This window comes from Anopheles ziemanni, chromosome X (assembly GCF_943734765.1).
Source record: "Anopheles ziemanni chromosome X, idAnoZiCoDA_A2_x.2, whole genome shotgun sequence".
Lineage (NCBI taxonomy): Eukaryota > Metazoa > Arthropoda > Insecta > Diptera > Culicidae > Anopheles > Anopheles ziemanni.
In genome coordinates this window covers 9,184,942-9,205,503 of record NC_080707.1, presented here as the reverse complement: position 1 = coordinate 9,205,503, position 20,562 = coordinate 9,184,942, and the positions used below count along the sequence as shown (strand labels likewise).

The 20,562-nt window shown below is 43.3% G+C and overlaps 2 protein-coding genes across 2 annotated transcripts; one reads left to right on the top strand and one right to left on the bottom strand.

The window, feature by feature from the left end:
* Window positions 1-419: 419 nt before the first annotated feature.
* On the top strand, window positions 420-5,027 carry LOC131290355 (transmembrane protein 41 homolog). The gene is made up of 5 exons (XM_058319505.1): window positions 420-1,166; window positions 1,235-1,447; window positions 2,537-2,892; window positions 2,974-3,102; window positions 4,052-5,027. Exons 3-5 carry the CDS (start codon window positions 2,636-2,638, stop codon window positions 4,557-4,559), a joined length of 894 nt encoding a protein of 297 aa, XP_058175488.1. The 5' UTR covers window positions 420-1,166; window positions 1,235-1,447; window positions 2,537-2,635; the 3' UTR covers window positions 4,560-5,027.
* A 2,485-nt stretch (window positions 5,028-7,512) lies between these two features.
* On the bottom strand, window positions 7,513-10,167 carry LOC131291003 (septin-4). The gene is made up of 5 exons (XM_058320195.1): window positions 10,161-10,167; window positions 8,383-8,818; window positions 8,000-8,316; window positions 7,675-7,910; window positions 7,513-7,596 (listed from the first exon to the last, which is right to left on the bottom strand). Exons 1-5 carry the CDS (start codon window positions 10,165-10,167, stop codon window positions 7,513-7,515), a joined length of 1,080 nt encoding a protein of 359 aa, XP_058176178.1.
* Window positions 10,168-20,562: the final 10,395 nt, after the last annotated feature.

The following is a 20,562-nucleotide window of genomic DNA, read 5'->3' as shown; positions in this document are numbered from 1 at the left end:
AATCATTCTGCAATATTTAGAACACCAAATCCGAAAAGAAGCCTCCACAGCACAGTCGAGATAAACATCATTGATATTTTCAATAACCAGTATAAAATCCTGATAATAACTCTGGATCAGATCCGTAGAGATAACCGTAGACAGGAATTCATGCTATTGATTTCATATTTCGCATAGTCGGTTATCATATGGCTCGGTAAATTACTCTAATTGATGAACAAAGTTTGTTTTTTAAACGGTAGTAAACTGTATAAACAATACATAATGAAATATTTGAAATTTTCATACGCCATTCTGTTCTACAACCCTTTATCTTACCTAGCTTATAAGCACCTTACGATCTGGTATACAGCGTCATCTGTTCTACAACCTTCGATGACGGATGTCAGTCGCAAAACGGTTAGCAGTTGTCAGAAAACCGCGACTGCGATGGTGCATTGGTGATTGAAAAATATTTCCTACGATTCTTGCAGTGCACCATATGCATGTGCCATCGTTTTTTAAGGCGTAGTTTATGTTTTTGTTGTGTGTTCGGTGTCTATTTGCGAAAAACTAATCTGCCGCCGTGGGTTCAACTCGCACCTGCGTCTAGCTCAATCAATCGTACTACTGTCAACCATTGTTTCCTTTTGTAAATCATTTTCACAATCGACTGTCCGGCAGTGTACATCAATAAAACGCGATTGCACATTGCGCCATTAAGTACGAGGATTCGGCTGACGACGGGGTAGCCTGAAAACCGCAACATGAATATCGATACCCTTTGTGTTTCGTGAAAAAGTGCATTACTATTTTGCCAAGAAGAGAAACAATTGTTCCTCGTTTCGTTGCGTTGTTCTGGTTCCTGTTGTGTGTTTAGCTTGTGAGCAAACGACACAAAGAACGGCTCCAAATAACGCGATCTTCACCCCAAACGTAGTATATTGCATTCCGCAACCCCCGCTGCAACACGTCAAAGCAGCGAAAAACTTGTTTTTCGAGCCTTGAGCTACGTAACTTCGCAACCGAGTCCTCATCACCTTCCCTTTGAGTACTTCTGCTGCCCGAAACTTCAGCCACTTCCCTGTTGTATGTGGTGGGGTGTAATTGCGGTACAAGGACGACACGTGCGTATAACAAAAAGAAACGGAGTGGACCGAGGCCGCGACAGCGGGCGGGTGGCAAAGGTAGATATCAAAATATGTTAGGAGGGTCGGCTAAATGACTAACAAGCATTCATTTGTGTTTATTTCAGCCATAAATATCAGTCATCGTTGAGATAGTAGCAGCGGTAAATACAATTTTTTTTTGTGCCAGAAGCGAAGCGGAGTATTTGCACCTTTTTGTCGTCAACCGCAAATCAGACCATCGGTGCCCTTCACGCATCGGAACCTACGCAATAGCAAACGCCTTTGGATACATTACAAAGCCGCAGCCCATCGCGCATCAGCTGAGCGACCTCGTGAAGGTAAAATTCTCTATATTCGAATGAGGCATCGGGGAAAAAAACGAACATGATATGCATTTAACTCACGCGTTCGTAACACCCGTGTTACATATTATATATGTACATCTACGCGTTATTGTGGAGAAGAGTATGGTATAATGATTCATTAGGCGAAACTTTGTATTTAAGTAGATTAATGTTTTTTAGATAATTTTTTTCATGCCAAAAATCATCAATGTTATAAAGGCGCAGTTCAGTTAAGAGGAAGAGAAACATAATGCAGAAAACGATCAAGGGGTACTCTAATAGGCGCGAGCAAATTTTTTGAACAAAAAAAATTGTCAATTTTTTAGTTATGCGAAGAAAACAATCTATACACCTACCAGGAAAATGAGCTGAATTTTTCAGAATAACTCATAAAGCAGTATAAAATCATCATAAACGATAGTTAACACAATTGCACAAGATTATTGACGACAAGAAATTGTTCGAAAATTTCTAAATTTCTAACTAGGTTTGAAAGATTTTCAAAGTTAATTCGATAGTTCTTTCAACTATTAAGTGTGTTTTATTGTGATCCATTATTATGCAACATCCTGTATCTCCCACCGCGTGTAAGCAGATCGTACCAGCGTGCAGATTTGATGATGAAAATAAGGTATATAGCAAGTGATTACCCATACAGAACTGGTAGAAAGCAGTTTTTTTATGAGTTGATGAACCGCGTTGAATCAGGTGGCGCATGTTCACACCACGCTGGTGAATCGTAGGCGCTCGCAAATCCACGAGACCTATAGGATGATAGAATAACGCTCCGTCATTCGCTCTCATCAGCATGAGCGTCGTCACTATCGGATGACAATTTTCAACCAACTGTAGAGAGCATCTTCTTCCCTAGGTCGTGTGTTGTTGGTTATCTATTGACTTGATGCTTTTTCTTCTTTTATTGTTCCTTCCGTGGGTGGTGCTGAACCTGCTTCTCTCACTCGCCTGCACAACGTTCCATATTGTGTCGTCTCGGCTAATCGCGGGGATGTCCCACGCGTTGTGTCGTCACCTATCTGTTCATCTGTACTGTCTACACAATGTCCACGCGCGCGCAAAACGCAGACGGTGGACACCTCGTGAGCAGGCGCCTCCCCATCTAATGCCACAGGGTGCAACGGCGGGGACAGGAACTGTGCCGGTATACTACTGAGCTAAGCTAAGATGGCATCCGGAACGAACGGACGTGTAACAGTGGCGCCGTACGGTGACAACAACAACCAGCAGCACAAGCCGGCCCAAGTCACGCAAAACGGCAAATCGGGCAAGGAGGCCAACGGATTGGTCGCGGGGGCAAAGAGTCACCCCGCGCGGGACGAAGATCGCTCCGCCCGGCAGTCGCTGATCATCCTGGTGGCAATCTTTCTCACCAGCCTGTTCGCGATGCTGTACGTTTATGCCATGTTCCCGGAGCTGGACGAGTAAGTTGGATGCAAGTTTGCCGTCCGTGGGGTTAGCCGTGCTCGTTGCGCTGATCTCGTTTGGTTATGTCTCATTTCTAGGTCAGAGAAGCAATACCTCAAGGTGCCGTTCGATATCGATGATGCCAAGCAGCTCGGTCGAGTCCTCGATCGATACAAGGATCTGTACAATCTCGAGGTCATGTTCGGCATCATTCTGGTGTACATATTGTAAGTAGTTGGCACGAAACTCTCCGATGGCCTTTTATACTTTTCAAGCGATAAAACAAAAGTTTCTGTTCAAGCAATTCGAAACGCTATTCCAGACACTCGTTCTTTATCTAAATTATCACTATTTAAATTGTCGTATTTTAGATTTTTATGTTTTCACAAGACAATTGAGCTGTACAGAAAAGCATCCCAAAATATTGTAAACCATCATACCGGTTAACCTTCACACATATAATTCCTTTTTTATTGTTTTCTTCACTTTGTTTAGGAATGATTAAGGAATGTTTACCAAAAAATACATTAAAACTAGATGGCTTTAAATGTTACCGTTTTTTGTTTGATATCGATGGGCATTTATGGAATACATACAAATTTAAAAATATTGTATGAATAGAAGCACTTAGTTTAGTTTTTGTTTTTGAAGACCCGATAAACCAAGCAACATAACCTTAATCTGCTGAATATTTTCAAATATTGTGATTAACAAGATTTATTTTGATCCTATTCGATTTCCTCATTTTTTAGTAACATTTGATATGTTTCTATCGTATTTGAAACAACGTTGTGTTTTTTTAATCATAATTTGTATTAAGTCAGCAAATCAAAACATCTCTTCAAATTCTTCGTTTGTAAAATCAGCGCAAGAATTGATTATTCAAATGCCTCACAACTTTTATGGAATTCTTATCCATACTAGAATCTGACATGACACAGCTTTATTTTAAAATAAACCAACTTGAACAAACGAAGTGAATGCAGCTTCCCTAAGTCGATTGTTAATTCCTTTTTTATTGCTTCTACTTCATTTACGAGGTGCACTACAACATTCGATCAACCCTTTGGCCTGCTCAACTTTTGCGCTCGTCTCTGCTCCGCGATGCTACCTTTCCTCCACTCCCATGTCGCTTATTTCTTTCTCTATTTATCTCTTTTCCGGTCTGCCATACAGCCTGCAAACGTTTGCCATTCCCGGTTCGTTGTTCCTATCGATACTGAGCGGGTTCCTGTACAGCTTTCCGGTTGCGCTCACGCTTGTCTGCTTCTGCTCAGCCCTCGGGGCCACCCTGTGCTATCTGCTTTCGCAGCTGGTCGGCCGGCGGCTGGTGAAGTACTACTTCCCGGAACGGGCCCACCACTGGGCGCAGCAGGTCGACCGCCACCGGGACGACCTGCTCAGCTACATGCTGTTCCTGCGCATGACGCCGTTCCTGCCGAACTGGTTCATCAACCTGGTCGCACCGGTGATCGGCGTACCACTGTACCCGTTCGCCCTCGGCACATTCCTCGGCGTCGCACCGCCCTCCTTCATTGCCATACAGGCCGGTAAGACGCTGTACAAGATGACCAGCTCGAGCGACGCGTTCAGCTGGGGCTCGATCGCGATGCTGGCCGCGTTCTCCGTTGTCGCACTCGTGCCGGTCATCTTCAAGCGATATTTCAAGACCAAGATCGACTAAGCGAGGATAAGGACCGGCCGTCAAATCCTAGGGATGATACCCTCATGCTCTCGCGCGGGCCCATCAATCGACCAAAAGCTGAAGATTCGAATCGCATCCCTCTTTCTTAGTTTAATAATTTAACGTAGCAATGTAGCCAAAGAAGAAAGTAGGTTTTAAGTAGCACTGTGCATCGTTGGTTAGTTAAGCTGTTTATTTTTCTACTCTGTTTTGGCCGAAACGAGCAACGTCCTGTCGAATACTGATAACTTCACGTTCGAAAGGCAACAGTGTCGACCTTTCTGTGACACCACGTCGTGAAACAGTGCGTGACTCAGCTCAAAGAAAATCCAAACGTCTCGATGGTGATTTAAGTAATCATAAGATGGTTATCTTCGACCAAAGTCCTTCTTTGTTCGCCACGGTAGCTCCCAAGCCATTACGTTTAGTAGCATAGTGTGTAGGGAGAACATTTAATATCTGTTGTCTGTGTGTGAAAAACAAAAACAAAGCAAAAAGTACACCGCATCCTGAGCAAACGCTTTACGTTTCGACTATCGTGTTTTACAAGACACTTTTGCGCGATATGGTTCAAAATGTGTCCGTCATTGGGTAGATGGTTTTATTTTGAATCTTTCGATAAGATAAAAAACAAAGGTTAAGCAATAAAATTCGAGTGTGAAACGAGTTAGTGGCAATACTAGTTTGGGGGAGGAAATGGTTTAAGTTTTAAATGTGCCGCAATATGTGAACTAAGTAACGTTAGCAATGAAGCAACCGCATACTGGTTAAAAAGCAAAACTACAAACAAAGGTAAAAATAGCTAAAACCCCAAGAAAAAAAAAAAAAGCAACATTATCTCTAATTGTCTCGCGTAGGAACCATGTATAAATGAATGTCGCACTCCTAGTAGGATCTTAGCAAACGGAACTGTATGACAACAAGACGAAAAGAACGTAAAGAAAGCTCGACATTTACTGCTCACGTGATCTGTTTGCGTAATGTCTACCAAGGAGTCAATAAAGTAAAATGCAATTGCAAAAAACAACTATCCTAAACCAACTGGAGGAGTTTATTTAATTATAATCCAACCCGGCCAACCATCTACCACGGTGAAATAGGTGAATTTTAAACCAGCATTATTCAGATCTCGTAAAGTCACTTGAATCAGTAGCATAACTCAAATGTAAGCTCTTTTCAAATCAGTATATTTAGACAGGTTTATCCTTTATCAGCGCTTTCGGCATAGTTGAGCATGTAATAAAATAAAAGTACCTTAATTTGGGCAAAGGTGAACTGAAAATGAGCGAGGCATCAATTTGATCTGGTTTAATGTCAAACAACATGTTTTAATTTCTTGACAGTACAACAAACAACACTAAAAGTTCTGTTAAAACCCGAAAATAAGTGGCATATAGACGGCGATTGTGGTTCTAAGTGCTTTTTTCTTTCATTTATACGTACACATATACTTCTTACATTTGCCTATTTCGTACTTGGATACTGGTCGTTTCCATATGGTTGTCTTTATTGATGCTGAAGAAAATCTCTAATGTACGGTTCTACACTGAACACTCTAGAGAACGTTTCGAACGTGTTTCTTTTTCTGGTTTATAATTGTTTTCCTTTTTTTCTCTTATAGCCGAGACTACGCAGCTGCCCCTACGTACAAAACAGGCCCGTGCAAAAACGTTCGTGTGTTCGATTTTTTGGTATGGGATTTTGTTTAATTTCGACTTTCCCCCCGTGGCCTGCAGAGAAAACCATCTATGGTGCATTCTTTCTTCCTCGAAGTCCCTACATATGTAGCCGAAGTTGTACTGCGCTCGAATCCGAGAGACCTGAATACTGGGTAAGTAAATATATATGTATAAAACAAACAAAAAACAAAAAAACGATTACACCAACACCCCCTCCGTGGACGTTCGCACGTTTTGCGAATAGTTTTTAAAATCTGTCAGCTTTCGCTGCATCCGAACACCTTCTCGGTCCCGGCAGAAACGCCACAGCTACCGTGCTGTCTTTTTGTCTTCTTTTAACTTAAACCTCCTTTTCAGTCCATGACTCCGTGGGATGGTAACTCAACTGGTCGTAAAATGCCTGTCTATCGAGCATGCGATGCATTTTGCTACTCCACCCAACATCCAACACCGCACTACAGCTACGTGCACTACGGTAGCGGCCCCGACCGCTTTCGCCCACCTGAATAAATAATCTAATTAATTCTAGCTGTGTATAGATACATCAAAAAACATACGCAGTTAAATTACATGAAACGTCAAACTGAAAGCAGACAACGGAAAACAAGGACACGCGCGAATCGAAGAATGCGGCATCGATTCCACGGTGATAAGAGATTGCTTACGCTTAACGTGTGTGCACATGGTGAATTACATGGGTGTGATTGCTATAATCCACCAGGTTGGAGCATTCAGTCGCTATTTTAGCTGCCCGGTGAGCCGAATACCCTTTGTCTGAATTCCCATTTGCCGGAAGGGAACGCCTTCAGGGCAATAGTTCTAGGTTCACGTGCCTCTAATGGATTCTTTGGTCGCTTCTTATTAAGTGTTATTCGAGTAGTTGCGTTATACAGAGTACGAGTGGGTGAGTGGTTGTACGTATAAAATGTTCTAAGTTGTTCTGTTAGCTTCCAACGCTTTCTAAGCCTGCTCTTGCTGCGCCTTTAATTAAACACCACACGTTTGTTCTTCTCGTTAGTAACTTTCAGATTTATCTAACGTGTTAAACCTGTATTCCATTTCGAAGCCAAATCGGTCGTGTGCTCTCGTCTCGTAGTGGTAAAGAAAAACCCGTGCCGGTGCCCGGATTGAATAACGCCGTATCCCTGATGTTCGCGACTTGTTTCGTGCGCGTCTAGCTTTAGATCGCCAAGTGAAATCTAAAGGAGACATGGATTGGACAACCCCGGCCGGGACAACTGGTGGTAACGTTTCAGGCGTCAGTCTCTCCAACACTAGACGTCGATCACGGAATCGCTTACATGAGACGACTTCAGCTGCTCCTGCATCTGCGCCAGCATGTCTTGCATCCGGCGTATCTATATTCAAGGACAAATTGTAAAAAAAGAACACTTTTAGTGCCTCACGCGGCGATGGAATACCAATATCGGTCTCACCTCTTCGTCCTTCTGTAGCAGCAGCCGATCGGTATCGGAGAAATCGTGGTTCGAGGCAGTCGATTCTCGCTTCAGCTTGTTGCGTTCGCGTAGGGCGTGCTGCGATATCTGCGAGATGCACTGCGCACGGTAATTCTCGTAGTGCACGTCCCGCGTCGTATCCTTGAGGTCCTGCATGTGTGTGGAGATGAGCATAGTCCGCAGCTTCATCACGTCGCTGTGCTCCGGATTTTCGACTGAAAAGGAGTTTGATAGCGTAAGGAATTAGATACCGATTGCAGCATTTTTAAACCCAAAGTGTTGAGCTTGGCTGGATTCCGCTTACCGTCCACCACGCCCCACGGGTACTGGCGTCCGCGAATCTTCCGGCCGGCCACCTCCATCACCGTGTTGCTGCCGACGACGGCGAACGGCAGACTGGCCTTGAGCTCGCGGTCCTGCTGCTTGAACTCCTCGTCCTCGTCCGAGTCGCAGTCCGGAAACCGGTAGATCTGGATGCCGTGCGTTTCGATGTCGTCCAGGATGCGCGCCTTCAGCGTTTTCACCTCACTCGGCGTGAGCGTGTCCGCCTTGCCGATCACGACGATAATGTTCACCTTCTTGTGCAGCCGGCGCATCAGATCGATGTCCAGCTGGCGCAGGCTAAAAAAGCAAAACGTACGTGGTTCAGTTCGAAAAGTGCCAGAGCAGACGAGACGTGCCCCTTACCTGTGCCCGTACGGTGGCACGAAGTACAGCAGGCAGTGCACGCGATTGTCCTGGATGTTGCGCCGGTTGAGGCCGCTCTCGTCGGTGAAGTACTGCCGGAACTGCTCGTCGATGTACTGCGTGCAGACGCGCCAGCTGTCCTCGCAGTTGACCGAGTCGCCGAAGCCGGGCGTATCGACGATCGTCAGCCGCAGCTTGACGCCCTTCTCCTCGATGTCCAGCGTCTTTTTCTCGATGCGGGTCGTCTTCTCGATGCGCTCCTCGACCCGCGGCACGGTACGCTGCGTGTAGAGGTCGGCCAGGAAGAGCGTGTTGATGAGCGTCGACTTGCCCAGCCCGGTCTCACCGCAGATCATCAGCGTGAACTCGAAGCCTCGCTTCACCGACTTCCGGTGCACCTGCTCCGCGAGCGTCGCAAAACCGATATAATCCCGTTCTGTCGGGGGAGAGAAAGCGAAGGAAGGGAAGGCATTGAGTTCCAGAAATAAATGCACACCCTTCACCGATCGGGTGCGGGGTTGTTCGAATATCAATATCAGTATTATGACTCGTGGCGATACCAGTATGTAATATGAGCTGTTTTCAAAACGGTAAGGTCAACAGGTAGGATCCTGTTGAGCCGAAGCCTTAAGCCTAGTGGGACTACTGTTTCAGCCTTCTTTCGCTCGGATACACACCTGCTCTAAATTAACCGGTCGCAATAAATCCCGTACTATCGACAAGGTGTCACATATATTTAAACGTGCTGGTTGCACAATGCTCTTGCTACTTTTACATTGATAGTGATCGCTATCGTAATTAAATATCAGTCATTTGCACTTTCGTTTCAATTTCAAACGTATGTTTCAATTTCATCAAGCTTTTGAATCCAATTTTGTTTTCCTTCATAGTTCTGTTTGCAATGTTTTTGTGTTTAGTGTTGAACATAGTCCGTTCACTTTATGTTTTGCAATCAGGAAAAAAACACGGAGAGTTTCAACAAATTGCAAACCAGATTGGAAGTGGGAACCTTTAGTTTTAGTTCAAAGGTAACCTGCGAACAACGATGTCTATGAACGATAATTCTTGTTGAATAAATTGCATGCCAGACATGATAACAAAACCCCATCCAAAAGTGTCAATGTGCTTTTAAAAAACAATCTAATTACTTAGTTTTAATAAAACTAATTAAAAACTACAAATCAATCAACAGGTCTGACTGACTTGTTTGGTTATTAATAATTATGAAGTGTATTATATAAGTGTTATCATCATTATCATTTAACGAACGTTCAACAGTTGTTTGCCATAGAAAATGGAATCTAGCAATACAAATATACCAAAGGAGCTCTTTAGTGCGGAACTGTGTTTAGAAAAGTAGTGAATGCAATCAATAGCTCGGTTCATCGACAGAATGTCTGATTGGCCCTGAACCTTTCTTTATTGCCCTGTCGTAACATGTTGTCACGAGTTTTGGAACAATACTTATACAGTTAATTTGGCACACAAGCATCTACATTAAAAGCGCGCAAGGCTGAACGGGATAGAGCCTGTCTAATGAGCGTCTAATGGAGTTATGGAGATTTTATTGTTTGTGTTCCCGGACCCCAGTCCAGCTGTTTGTGCGTTTCCCGTAAACGTAACGTAACGTAACGTGATTTGACAGCAACTTTGCCCCGCGCACCTACATCTAGTGCTTCCCGAGCCATTTTATCGCCTGTCACCGACTCTTAAGGGTATTCGTGGGCCCGCACGGCCATATGCAGCTACGGCGCGTCTACTGCGAACGTTCTACTTACCAGCCATTGTCGGTGGTCACTTCCGCGTCACGGCCAGCCCGACGACGTGACGGATTGCGGCCCTGCTGGCGGCCGTCCGAAGCACTTCCGTCTCGTCGCGAGACACCGTCGTCCGTTGCCTGTCGTTTTGGATTGAGCTTCCCTAGGCAGACCGTTTTCTTGGCGCGCCGAGGCCTCGCTCGGTCTGTCTTTGGCGCTGGGCAATCCGTTTGCCGCTGGTTGAATGGTGTTTATCTCAGCACAGGTGTACTGCTAATTGAATTATGCATTCGTTCGTTTGTGCTTCGTCGCCTGCTAGATGTGCTATCGTGTTTGCCCGTTGCCTTGCACTCACTGTTGCCATGGGGCCACCGCCTTGGACCAGACGCTCCCTGCCTATCCCGCCGGACGGCCCATGCGGGCGTCCTTTGGTTTTTCACCACAGCCTTCCCGTCGTCCCTCGCAGTCACGCGCACGCCTTTCTTCACGACCAACGACGACACACTCGATTTGCACACGTACACTACCGGACTGGCACTCCCTGTTCACCACCCGTTCTTCTCTAGCCGTCCATCACCACCTCGACCAGGAGAGGTGATTCTGAACTGCAAACAAAAAGGAATCAATAAACACGGAGTAAAACTGCTAGCAAGCCTTTTCCATCCTTATCGCCAGTTTTCCAGTGCGAATTTCCACCATCAACACAACACAGAGCTGGGAGCAAGCTGCCTATCACGTGTAGGTTTTATCTCACCGGAACCACAACTAGAGCCTTATCCTAGGGGTGGACTTCCACATCTTTGTCCTGGTTCAAAACGTCTCTCCCTATCTGGCACTTACTCTCGCTCTCTCTCACTCTCTCCCGCTCTCTTCGCTCTGTTAATCATTCACAAGTGAAGTGTCCTAAACATTGAGAACTAATCCCAGAACCTCCAGCCAACACAGCAACCGACGACGGGGGTGGTGGTGGTATTGGTGTTGTCACTAGCGCGAAAAGCGGAAAAGCACCGCCAGGATAACGCAACAATGCATTTTTTTGGAAGGGTGCGCGCGCGTTCCCAGGGGCACTGTACTCGGCCAGCGGAATGGTGATGGAAAATGCACCGATTGGAAGGTCCTTTGAACTTCCGCTCGTTGTTTACCGCCATCCCTTTTCTTTATTAGGGGTGGTATTTATGGCGCTTGCGCACCACCGAGAGCGAGATCCTGGGAGAGTTCACCAACACAGCCGAACACGATAGATGTGTGTTGTATGTTTTTTTTTAAAACCTTTACGCAATCCACTCGCGGAGGATTGCTCTAAAGTGGTTGTTATGTTGTTTCTATTTTCCGACATGTTTCTTTTTTCCATTTCAACCTTTCCATTCTCCACCAACTCAGCCTCTATTGCAACCAAGAAGGGAAACGTCATGAGAAATATATAACAATCAATCTTATTGTTCAAAAAATCATGCACCCCGGCAGCAAACTACACTTTCTATTGAAGTTTTCCACTTTTGGAGATCTATCTTCGCCTTCGTTCTTTCAAGTGGAACACTTCGAATTCAACTGGACTCATCCGTTGTTCGATCGGTTCCCTAATAAATCGAAGTTTTGTGATACATAAACATTGGTACATTTAACAATCATTCACTTTTCCTCAAGGAAATTTAATTGATTTAACCTTCTTTCTTTTGGTAAACCAAAGAGGCTGGATACGGATTTTAAATGTATTTAGTCAAATTTTGCCAGCAAGCTACATACATTTGGTCAATTTGTTCGTAAAAGAACAGCAATCCCAACCTGATCACACCGAGATAGTGAAATGTTGGAAAAGTCTCTGAATCATATAATAACATGTTTATCGTTTCTGATATGAGCAGCCCTGTGTCAGAGACATTACAGTCATAAAAACCAATAAAAAAAAGTAGGAAACAAGTAATAAACCACAACCAGACAACAATAAAAAGCCTCAATTAAATGGTAAAGCAATATAACAATTAGCGCATCCTGTGTCAATACGCATGAAATCTTTAGTAAAAAACACCTTAATATTATTAGTATAGTAGATTGAAGAAGAAATAGTAGAAGCAGTAGCTAAACATATTATAGAAAATGTTGGTCAATTCTTCGAATGGAGATTATTGAAAAACCAAAATTGTAGCAAAACGTTCAGCGTGTCATAAACTTCAAATACCATAAACACCTATAAAAAGTCTCAATTAAATCGTAAAACAATCCATCAATTACAAAACTGTATCAACACGTCTTAAATAAAACCGAACTGGCTAAAATGTATTACTCAAAGAGCCTCTGTACCCAGGACTTGTTTTTGTTTGTTCGCCATGTAACTTTGGATAATTTGTGGCACGGTTTTGTGCTTCCTCTATTCTGCTATCGAAACATAGGTCAATGGTAAACATCGCCAAAGGTTCGAAGTCAAAATCAATACATCGAACACTGCCAGATTTCACCCGTTCACAATCGCCCGATCGAAGATGCTGGAAATGGTGGGAGAAACCACCCTAAACGCCGGCCGCGGGAGATAGCCTTTTAATTTTCATAATCGAAACGCGTTGCTCCACTTTCACCCGCGAAACCCCCCACCGATGAAATAGGGCTCGATAAAGTGACGGTGGAGAGAAAACGCCAAACAAAAAAAACATCAAGTGGTCCGATGGAAAATAAATTCGAAAGAAAACTCGGCGCCACATCGAACGTAAGACAAGAGTTGACGGTGTATTTGGGCAATCGAAGGAGGTGGTTGTTTACGATGAAAATCGAATAACACGCAGCACGGGAGAGACTCTCGATCAGTAAAGTGGTAAAAGTAAAACAAAAATTATCAACCTATCGAAAGAAGAATAGATTGACGAGATGATCATTCCGTTTTGAGGAGAACAATTCAACAACACGCGCAAAGTGCCATCGAGTTTCCTAAACTTCCGATTTTTTTTGTTTTGTTGCAACAAGCTTTTCTTCTTTCCTCCATTTGTATTGATTTAGATGTTGGGAAAGTTCAGGCGCACCAACCAGTGTTAAACAAACACGGAGAAGAGGGGATTAGGAATTTCAAACATGAAGTAGCGTGAAGGTGATTATTATCCACACCATCGCGGGAAAAACATGTACGCTGGCTCGTTTACTTTGTCGGTGCATTTAAAATATTTTGCCCTTCTTCCTGCCAGGCAGTTTCAGTTTCCTTCCATGTTATCCGCGTTGTTCTCACGATGTCGGTACACGATGCAGACTAGTCTAGCTAACATTGATTCCCCCCTCTCTCTCTCATGTTTTTTTGCGTTGTTTTCGTCTGGAGTTATTGAAGACGATACAGCCCACGGACGGAAGCTACAACACTGTGCTGTTACGGAACGGAAGCGGTTCCATTTACCATCTATCCCCTACGTAAGTCTGAAGTGCACAGTTCCTAAGAAAGTGGGTTGCAATTCCTTCTTTAGACACAACATTTACTCTTTATGAACAGTTAAGTTATGTGCTAGCGTCGATAAGAGAGTATTGTTGAATTACATAAAACTTTCTTGTGTTTTCAAGCGCTATGTAATTTATCTTTTAGTTTTAGAAGGCACCGTCGTTGAACAAACCGCATCGAGCAACTACATGATGTTTACATGTTGTGACCTAAGTTAATCAAGCTCATGCGGTTTGTGATGGTTAGAAGCGATAGCAAACGCCTTGTTTAAAGAAAATTGTTAGGTGAATGTTAGGTGCATGATTGAATGTTCAATTTGTTTCACGGCAGGAACAGGCCAAGACATATAAATTGTACTCTTAGAAGGTGATTTTATCGAATCGTTCGATTTTGCTTAACATCCTTCTTAATAATCGTTTATTAGCATTCTTTTGAGTTTACGTACTACTTTTTTTAAAGTAAAGATACTTTACTGCATTGGCAAAACTGTATTTGCTAACTTAGGCCTTGTTAGTTCCAGAAATCGAGATTTAACATTCCCGCACGGAGCGTAGAGCGAAATTGCATCTTAGAAAATCTAGACTATTCCTTCTAAATTTAACCTAGTTGTGCTTCGAAATTTTAACTAACTTGCTATTGTTATTTAAATAAGTTATTTTTTTGACATATAAATCGCTAATTTTACGATCTTCCCAGAAGTGAGTTGCATACAAAGTAGTTACAAATCAAACGATATCTAACTGATTTTTGGTAATGACCACAAAACAAAAACAAAGATACAGCAATAGGACAGTATTTGATTGCCCAACAAACCATTCTCGTGGACCAGACTTTGGCCAACATTCAGCCTAGAGTAGAGTTTGTAACGGATGGTATTCTACCTGGACAGGGAGGATCTTTATCAACAGCTTTGAAACAACTGGTCCGTCAATATTTCACCGTCACCAAAACTTCTGCGCGTGGACGGGAAGACAATCTTCGGGACGGCACTAGGAATATCGCCGAAGTGTGTGCGTGCGTCTAAGTGTCGCGCCAGGCGTGTTATTTATTTATACACACGTGCACCGCGGCAAGGTGACGTGCAACCGGAGTGCACCGATGCGTTTCGATGCACTTTTCTAAATGCGTGTGCCCAGCACTGGAACGGCTGGCCGTTTCGAGTGGCGTTCTGGTGGCAAACATCGCCAAGGCACGGCATTACGGAAGGACGACCTCCGTCTCCCGAATGGGGATGGTCATAAAATCCTAATATTAGACCGCGCGCGCCGGATTACTGCCGGATGGGAATCGCCTTTGCGTTCGCTGTAAGTGGTTTTCTTTAGTGGCTTTTCCTTTATGGTAAACTAATCGCCACCGTCAGCCGCCGAGTTGTCTCCAACAGCTTGGTGTCGCTCCGATATCCACCGCATAGCAATGATTAATTCGTTGTTCATCTTCTTCGCGATGCTGCGAGCGTTGTGCTACATGGATCTTTTTTTTCGGTAGGCAATAAACAAGAAATGAAGCATTATGAGTCATAATGATAAGAAAGAACTCTAATGAAAGGGACATCGTCAGAAGAAGCGGATCAAGGCACGATTCACGGAATCATTTTTATAATTTAGCTCTAACCGAAACGTCAGACGTTCAAGCCAATTCCCTTATATAAATTCAAACAGTTTTCATTTTTAAATAACTGAAATTTGAGGGACTTACATTCATGCTTTATACAATTCAAAAGCTCAATCCCGTTAATGATGAGTTGAATGTTCTTCTTCGTGGTTCCCTCACTTTTGTAGAAACAAATACACACTGTTAAGCCTCTCTTATCGTTGCGAAAAGCTGTTAAAAGGTACTTCCAACTAAAGCATTTCCTTTGCCGGAAGCGTAGCGGAAGAGGCCTAACGGTTTCTTGCCGCTCGGCTTCCATTTTCGACCGAAACGTTTTTATTTTCTCTTCCGTCCCACAAATGCACCCCCCAAACGTTTCTCCCTCCCTCCACCCTGCCTCACAGACCAGATGCGTGTGTTTCCCGGGGGGTTTTGGTTTTTGGGAAGGATTTTTCACCGAATTTCATTCGTAACAGCAACCTGTTCCGCTGGGAATACCTGCCGGAAACTGGGAATGCCAGAGCTGGGGTGTGCTTTTGCGCGCGAAGCACCCCACGCGCGATGCGGTTGATTGCGTTCATTTTTTCATTGATATTTAATAAAACAAAAAAAAGTACGAATGTTTCAGCGGTGTTTTGGAACCGGGGCGGGACGGAGCAGCCCTCAAATCGATAGCCAACAGGTATGGCGCGGAATCAGCCTGCTGGCAATGCATTGTTTCACAAACTAGCGGGAAGGAGGTCAACGGAGGGCGCGCTGGCCAAAAACGGGAAGCAGCATAGCCCCACATACGTGTTGTATTGTGTTTCTTTGCCTATGCTTTTGTTGCTTTTCTGCTTGTCTATTTCCTTCAAGCACGTGTTCGGGCATCGACTACCGTTAAGTTCTCCGACACACGCCTTCGCAGGAGTACTATCAGAGTCCGAGGGGGTCAGTAAACGCTCCTCCAGAGAAAATGTTACTGTCCTGACGAGATGTTTGCTTTCCAACGGGAGCCAGATGTGCACCGGAAGCCCGATCAGTCCAAGTGTTTTTCCTTTCGGCATTACCGATCAATAAACTCCGGTTGTTGAACACTTTGACTGCCAATGACCCAGATAGTGGTTGCTCTTTTAGCTAAAAGGAATCTAGGCTTTCTTTTAACTAATCAGCATAGTTTCAAAAGTGACGCAGATTGATTTATGTTTTGGAAAAACCGCCCAACTCTCATCGACGGAAGTTGTCCCTCAGAACGTATCGATGTTCGCATCACATCATCGCCAGGGATTTTGCATGGCACCTTCTGCAAAACAAAGTTCTTAGAAAGAATAAAACTTTAGCTACGCTATCAACATGCTAATGTGGCGATTAGAATACAATTTGGCAGCAAACAATAACCTGTTTTCCGCCTCACATGCCTGCGTGTGCCCTTCACTTTCGAGCGAATTGGACGGTTGGAATTTTTGGTAGACCGTCGTTAGAGAATAAAGCATGCACAACACATCGTTCAGGTGCTGTCCCGTGCTTGCGGCGGATCGTGACAGCTATTACATTGGCATGTTACGATCATGACAGACGGGCGGACGGCACAGGCTGATAACGGCACAGGAACTCGATCGTCCCTCCCCCGATCCCCCATTAGATTGCGGCTCGTGCTTGAATGATGGTTTCGGGTTTGATATCATCGCCGCTCCGGCAGCCTTGATTGTTGATTGTGTCGCTAGAGCAGCCATCCATGGATGTGGCAACACGGTTGTAGTCGGAAGTCGACGTTTGTAAAGCGACGGTGATGGCATTCTTACACCAGGGAGATGACACTATGTGACACAGCGGACAGAGATGCCCGCGTAACCCACTCCTTTCGACACACACACACACGCGTTCACACAAATTGCGCCGTCCACAACGATGCTATTGATAACGATTATTTAAGTGCTACAGTCTTTTTCAGCCCCAGCTGTACTTGACAACATGAAAACAACTTTGTCAAATTCGAAATTAGCATAGGTTGTTTGATATTTAGTTGCATGATTTTACATAAAATTTTACTTCTGTTTATCCTATCTCAAGTCTAATACAGAGTAGTTAGGCATATTAGACCTGCCTACCAACAGGATGTGAATGCCATCACCGGATTTTCAGAGTAGAAAGTCTCATGGAAAAGAATTATCCTATAAATCATCTCGAGTGAAATGTTCTTTCATCGATTTCCAAACAAAAGATCCAATTGAAAAGACTAAACAAATGAAAATATCTGTAATTAGTCCTGAGTCGTTTATAGATTTAGTAACTTATTGGAGAAGGTTATCTATTTTTGTACTATACATTGCTTTGTAAAAAAAAGATTAAATAGTTCAATATTACAGCTCTGCTGTTGATTTGTTGCTAAACTTAAGATCATCAACGTAGAAGTGGCAGCCAACATCTATGGAGTTCCGATAGACAAGCAGTTTTCTTTTTCCATTATCCTGTAACAACATTCCTTCCAATTCTTCTGGGAGGTTAATCTCCGTTGTAGATACATGTTACATCTCGGTTTGGGACTTCTCAATCAACAATGGTTGAAAAATATAATACATAAATGATTTTGAGCCAAGTTCAATTGGGCTGAGAAATACTGTAGAGAGGATGATCTTCCTGCTTTTGTGTTAGACCGCTTGGCCACAGATTACAACACCACACTGTTGTCGCACGTACTTCAGAACGCTTCACTCGCCTTTTCTCCTTCAACTGAGGGTTTTCCGCGCCGCACTTCCTACGCCAGTTAACGAATTAATTCACGCGGTATGCACTTATCACTTTTTGGGCTCGGGAAGGGCAAAATGGAAAACGGGAAAAAAAATGTTTTATACAATTTATCCGCGCCTCACCGATTGTAATTGAAATATGCTCTCAAAACCGAGCAGGCTGTTTGCACACCATCACCACCTACACAAGTTTGTTTAGGTTGCCCAGTGATTTTGAATGGACAAAGTTATTGAACTTGAATAAGTTTCTCCAAATGGTTTGAAATCATATGAGATTCATAGGGCTTGTACAAACATTACGGACTGCACTGCACCACAACAGCACGCACTCAGACTGGGAGTTTTAAATCGAAGAAAAACACCGTTTCTCTAGCCGGAGCAGTGGCGATGTAAGAGACATCCAACAATGGAAAACCCGTACGCAGCAGCGGTCGAACTAGGACTGGAATTAGAAAGATCGCCCTCGGCCGCCTATACCCGAACCGTAAGCAAACGGTACAATGCAGCAACACACAGACACATTGGAGCGTTTGTGCGTCGACGAGACAGGAAAACGTTAGATGGAGGAGGAAAGTGGAAGGGACTGGCAACAGCTTATCTTTCCAGCATTAGAAGAGCAAATGAATGAACGATTGAGGAGAGGAGAGCGCCGGAAGAGAATTGAAGTTCTCCCGTATAAAGTCGCGTTAGAGAAAACGAAATGTTCAGGTGTTTTAGGAAGGAATGAGGAAAGTAGCCGAATTTAATTAAAAAACGAGCAATGCACAAAACTACAGTTATTTTTGAATACCATAAAGATTCATAAAAAAAAACAAATATCAAAATCGCACGCGTCCAAGCCATTCAAAAACAAAAAGGATGAAAACATTATCAGTTAAAAAGCATTTTGTCGAAAAGATCATATATGCGAATATTACCACCAGTTCAAGCGGCAAATGAAATCATGATCCAAGCATAGCTTTCCGTTTTTTCCGGAAATTGTAATTATTTATGAATTGCGATAAAAAGACTCATTTGTGCATACGGAATTGCAGAAGCATTAGAAGATTGCTGCATGTACTTACGTTGAAGACTGTCTACCAACTGAAATGATAGATGATATATTTGCAATTGTCTAAAGCAACCTCAGTCAGAATTACAAATGAACCACCATTGAACATGTACTTTACAGATTGTGTTTATCATCTAAAGAACTATGAATATTATTTAAACATCACGAAACACTTTTAATTTGTACGGAAGGGAAATGCTTATTAGAAGTCAAACATAATACGTGAGCTGTTGTCCTGGGGGAAATTTCTAATTTCATCGAATGCAATTTTCCAGGTAGATGTAATTCAAACATGATTCATGGAGTAATTCAAAGGTGTCCCATAGCATGTAGGTAATCATGTTCAGTTGATGTGGCAATACTATTTTTGCATCAATTCGCCACATTGGAATAACTAGTAGTAGTTGGTCAAATTTGCTAAATAACTGCAGTACCATAGTACTTACTCTAAAATCAGAAATATCAATTTCCTCGTATTGCGCAGTCCGCTTCTCTACAAATATAGTAATTGTCTCATAGATCCGTAAAACGTTTCTTAAAAAAATAGATTGTTATTACTATTAATTATACGAAAAAAACTCTGCTTTGTGTTGGTACCTGTTATCCTGTTTTGAGTCATCTTCGCCAATTCATATCTTTGCATCCTGATTTCTGTAAATACACATCCAGTTCCTCAACGAGGGTGCGGATAAAGAAAGAGATTTCGATCATCAACCCACAGCTACATACGAGCACATGCTACAGGTAGTTCAATTGTATTTTCCACAAAACATAAAACCCGTGCACAAAATTATTTTCGCCAGATTTATTGCAACAAAATCACCTCGATTCATCCTAAACCGTTTGCACTTCCCGTGACAGCTATTCGCGTTTCATCTGAAATGTCAGAGAGGTCTTCGCTTACAGAGATTTTCAGATAAAATCATAACAGCAGCAGCATTATTTCTAACTGCAGCACATGATATTCCAACTGCATTAGTTGATTTTCTAACTCGATGCAGGCTAAAATCGATTTGTTCGGCAAGTTCTGTTTTGATTCACTATCCACCAGCTTTGCTCGATGTATCGTTTGTGTTTTGTAGTCAACAGTGTTGCTCGGAAGAATGCTTTGGTGCCATAATCGATAGAAGCACCCCCGATTCAACCGGATTCAAACCGGTTTAACTGATGCAGTTGGAGTATCATATGCTGCAGTTAGAAATAATGCTGCTGCTGTTATGATATCATTTGAAAATCCCTGTAGCTTGATAGATATAAACCTTATTTTCCTACCATGGAAACGGTTCATGTATCGTACGTCAGATGTATAGACTTATCCCAGTTGTATGACATTAATTTCTATTCAAATTTCTTCCTTCCATTGAAATAAGTGTATCGAAGTAGTTAGCGACAAATTCAACAGTTTATTTGTTGGATTGCGCTAGGTTATGAATTTAAAATGTTGTTCAATTATCAGCACGTTTGAACGTACTTTTCAAATGCATTCCCTCTACACCTTGGTCATGACCGGAGCTTTCAGCATGAGAAAACGCTTCAAGCAAAAGCTACCATTCGCTTACCAACACTACGCGGACTGGTTTATGCGACTCATGGTCCAGTCAACAGTTGCGGTAACATCAGTGTGTGTTCAGACCCGGAACCAACAAG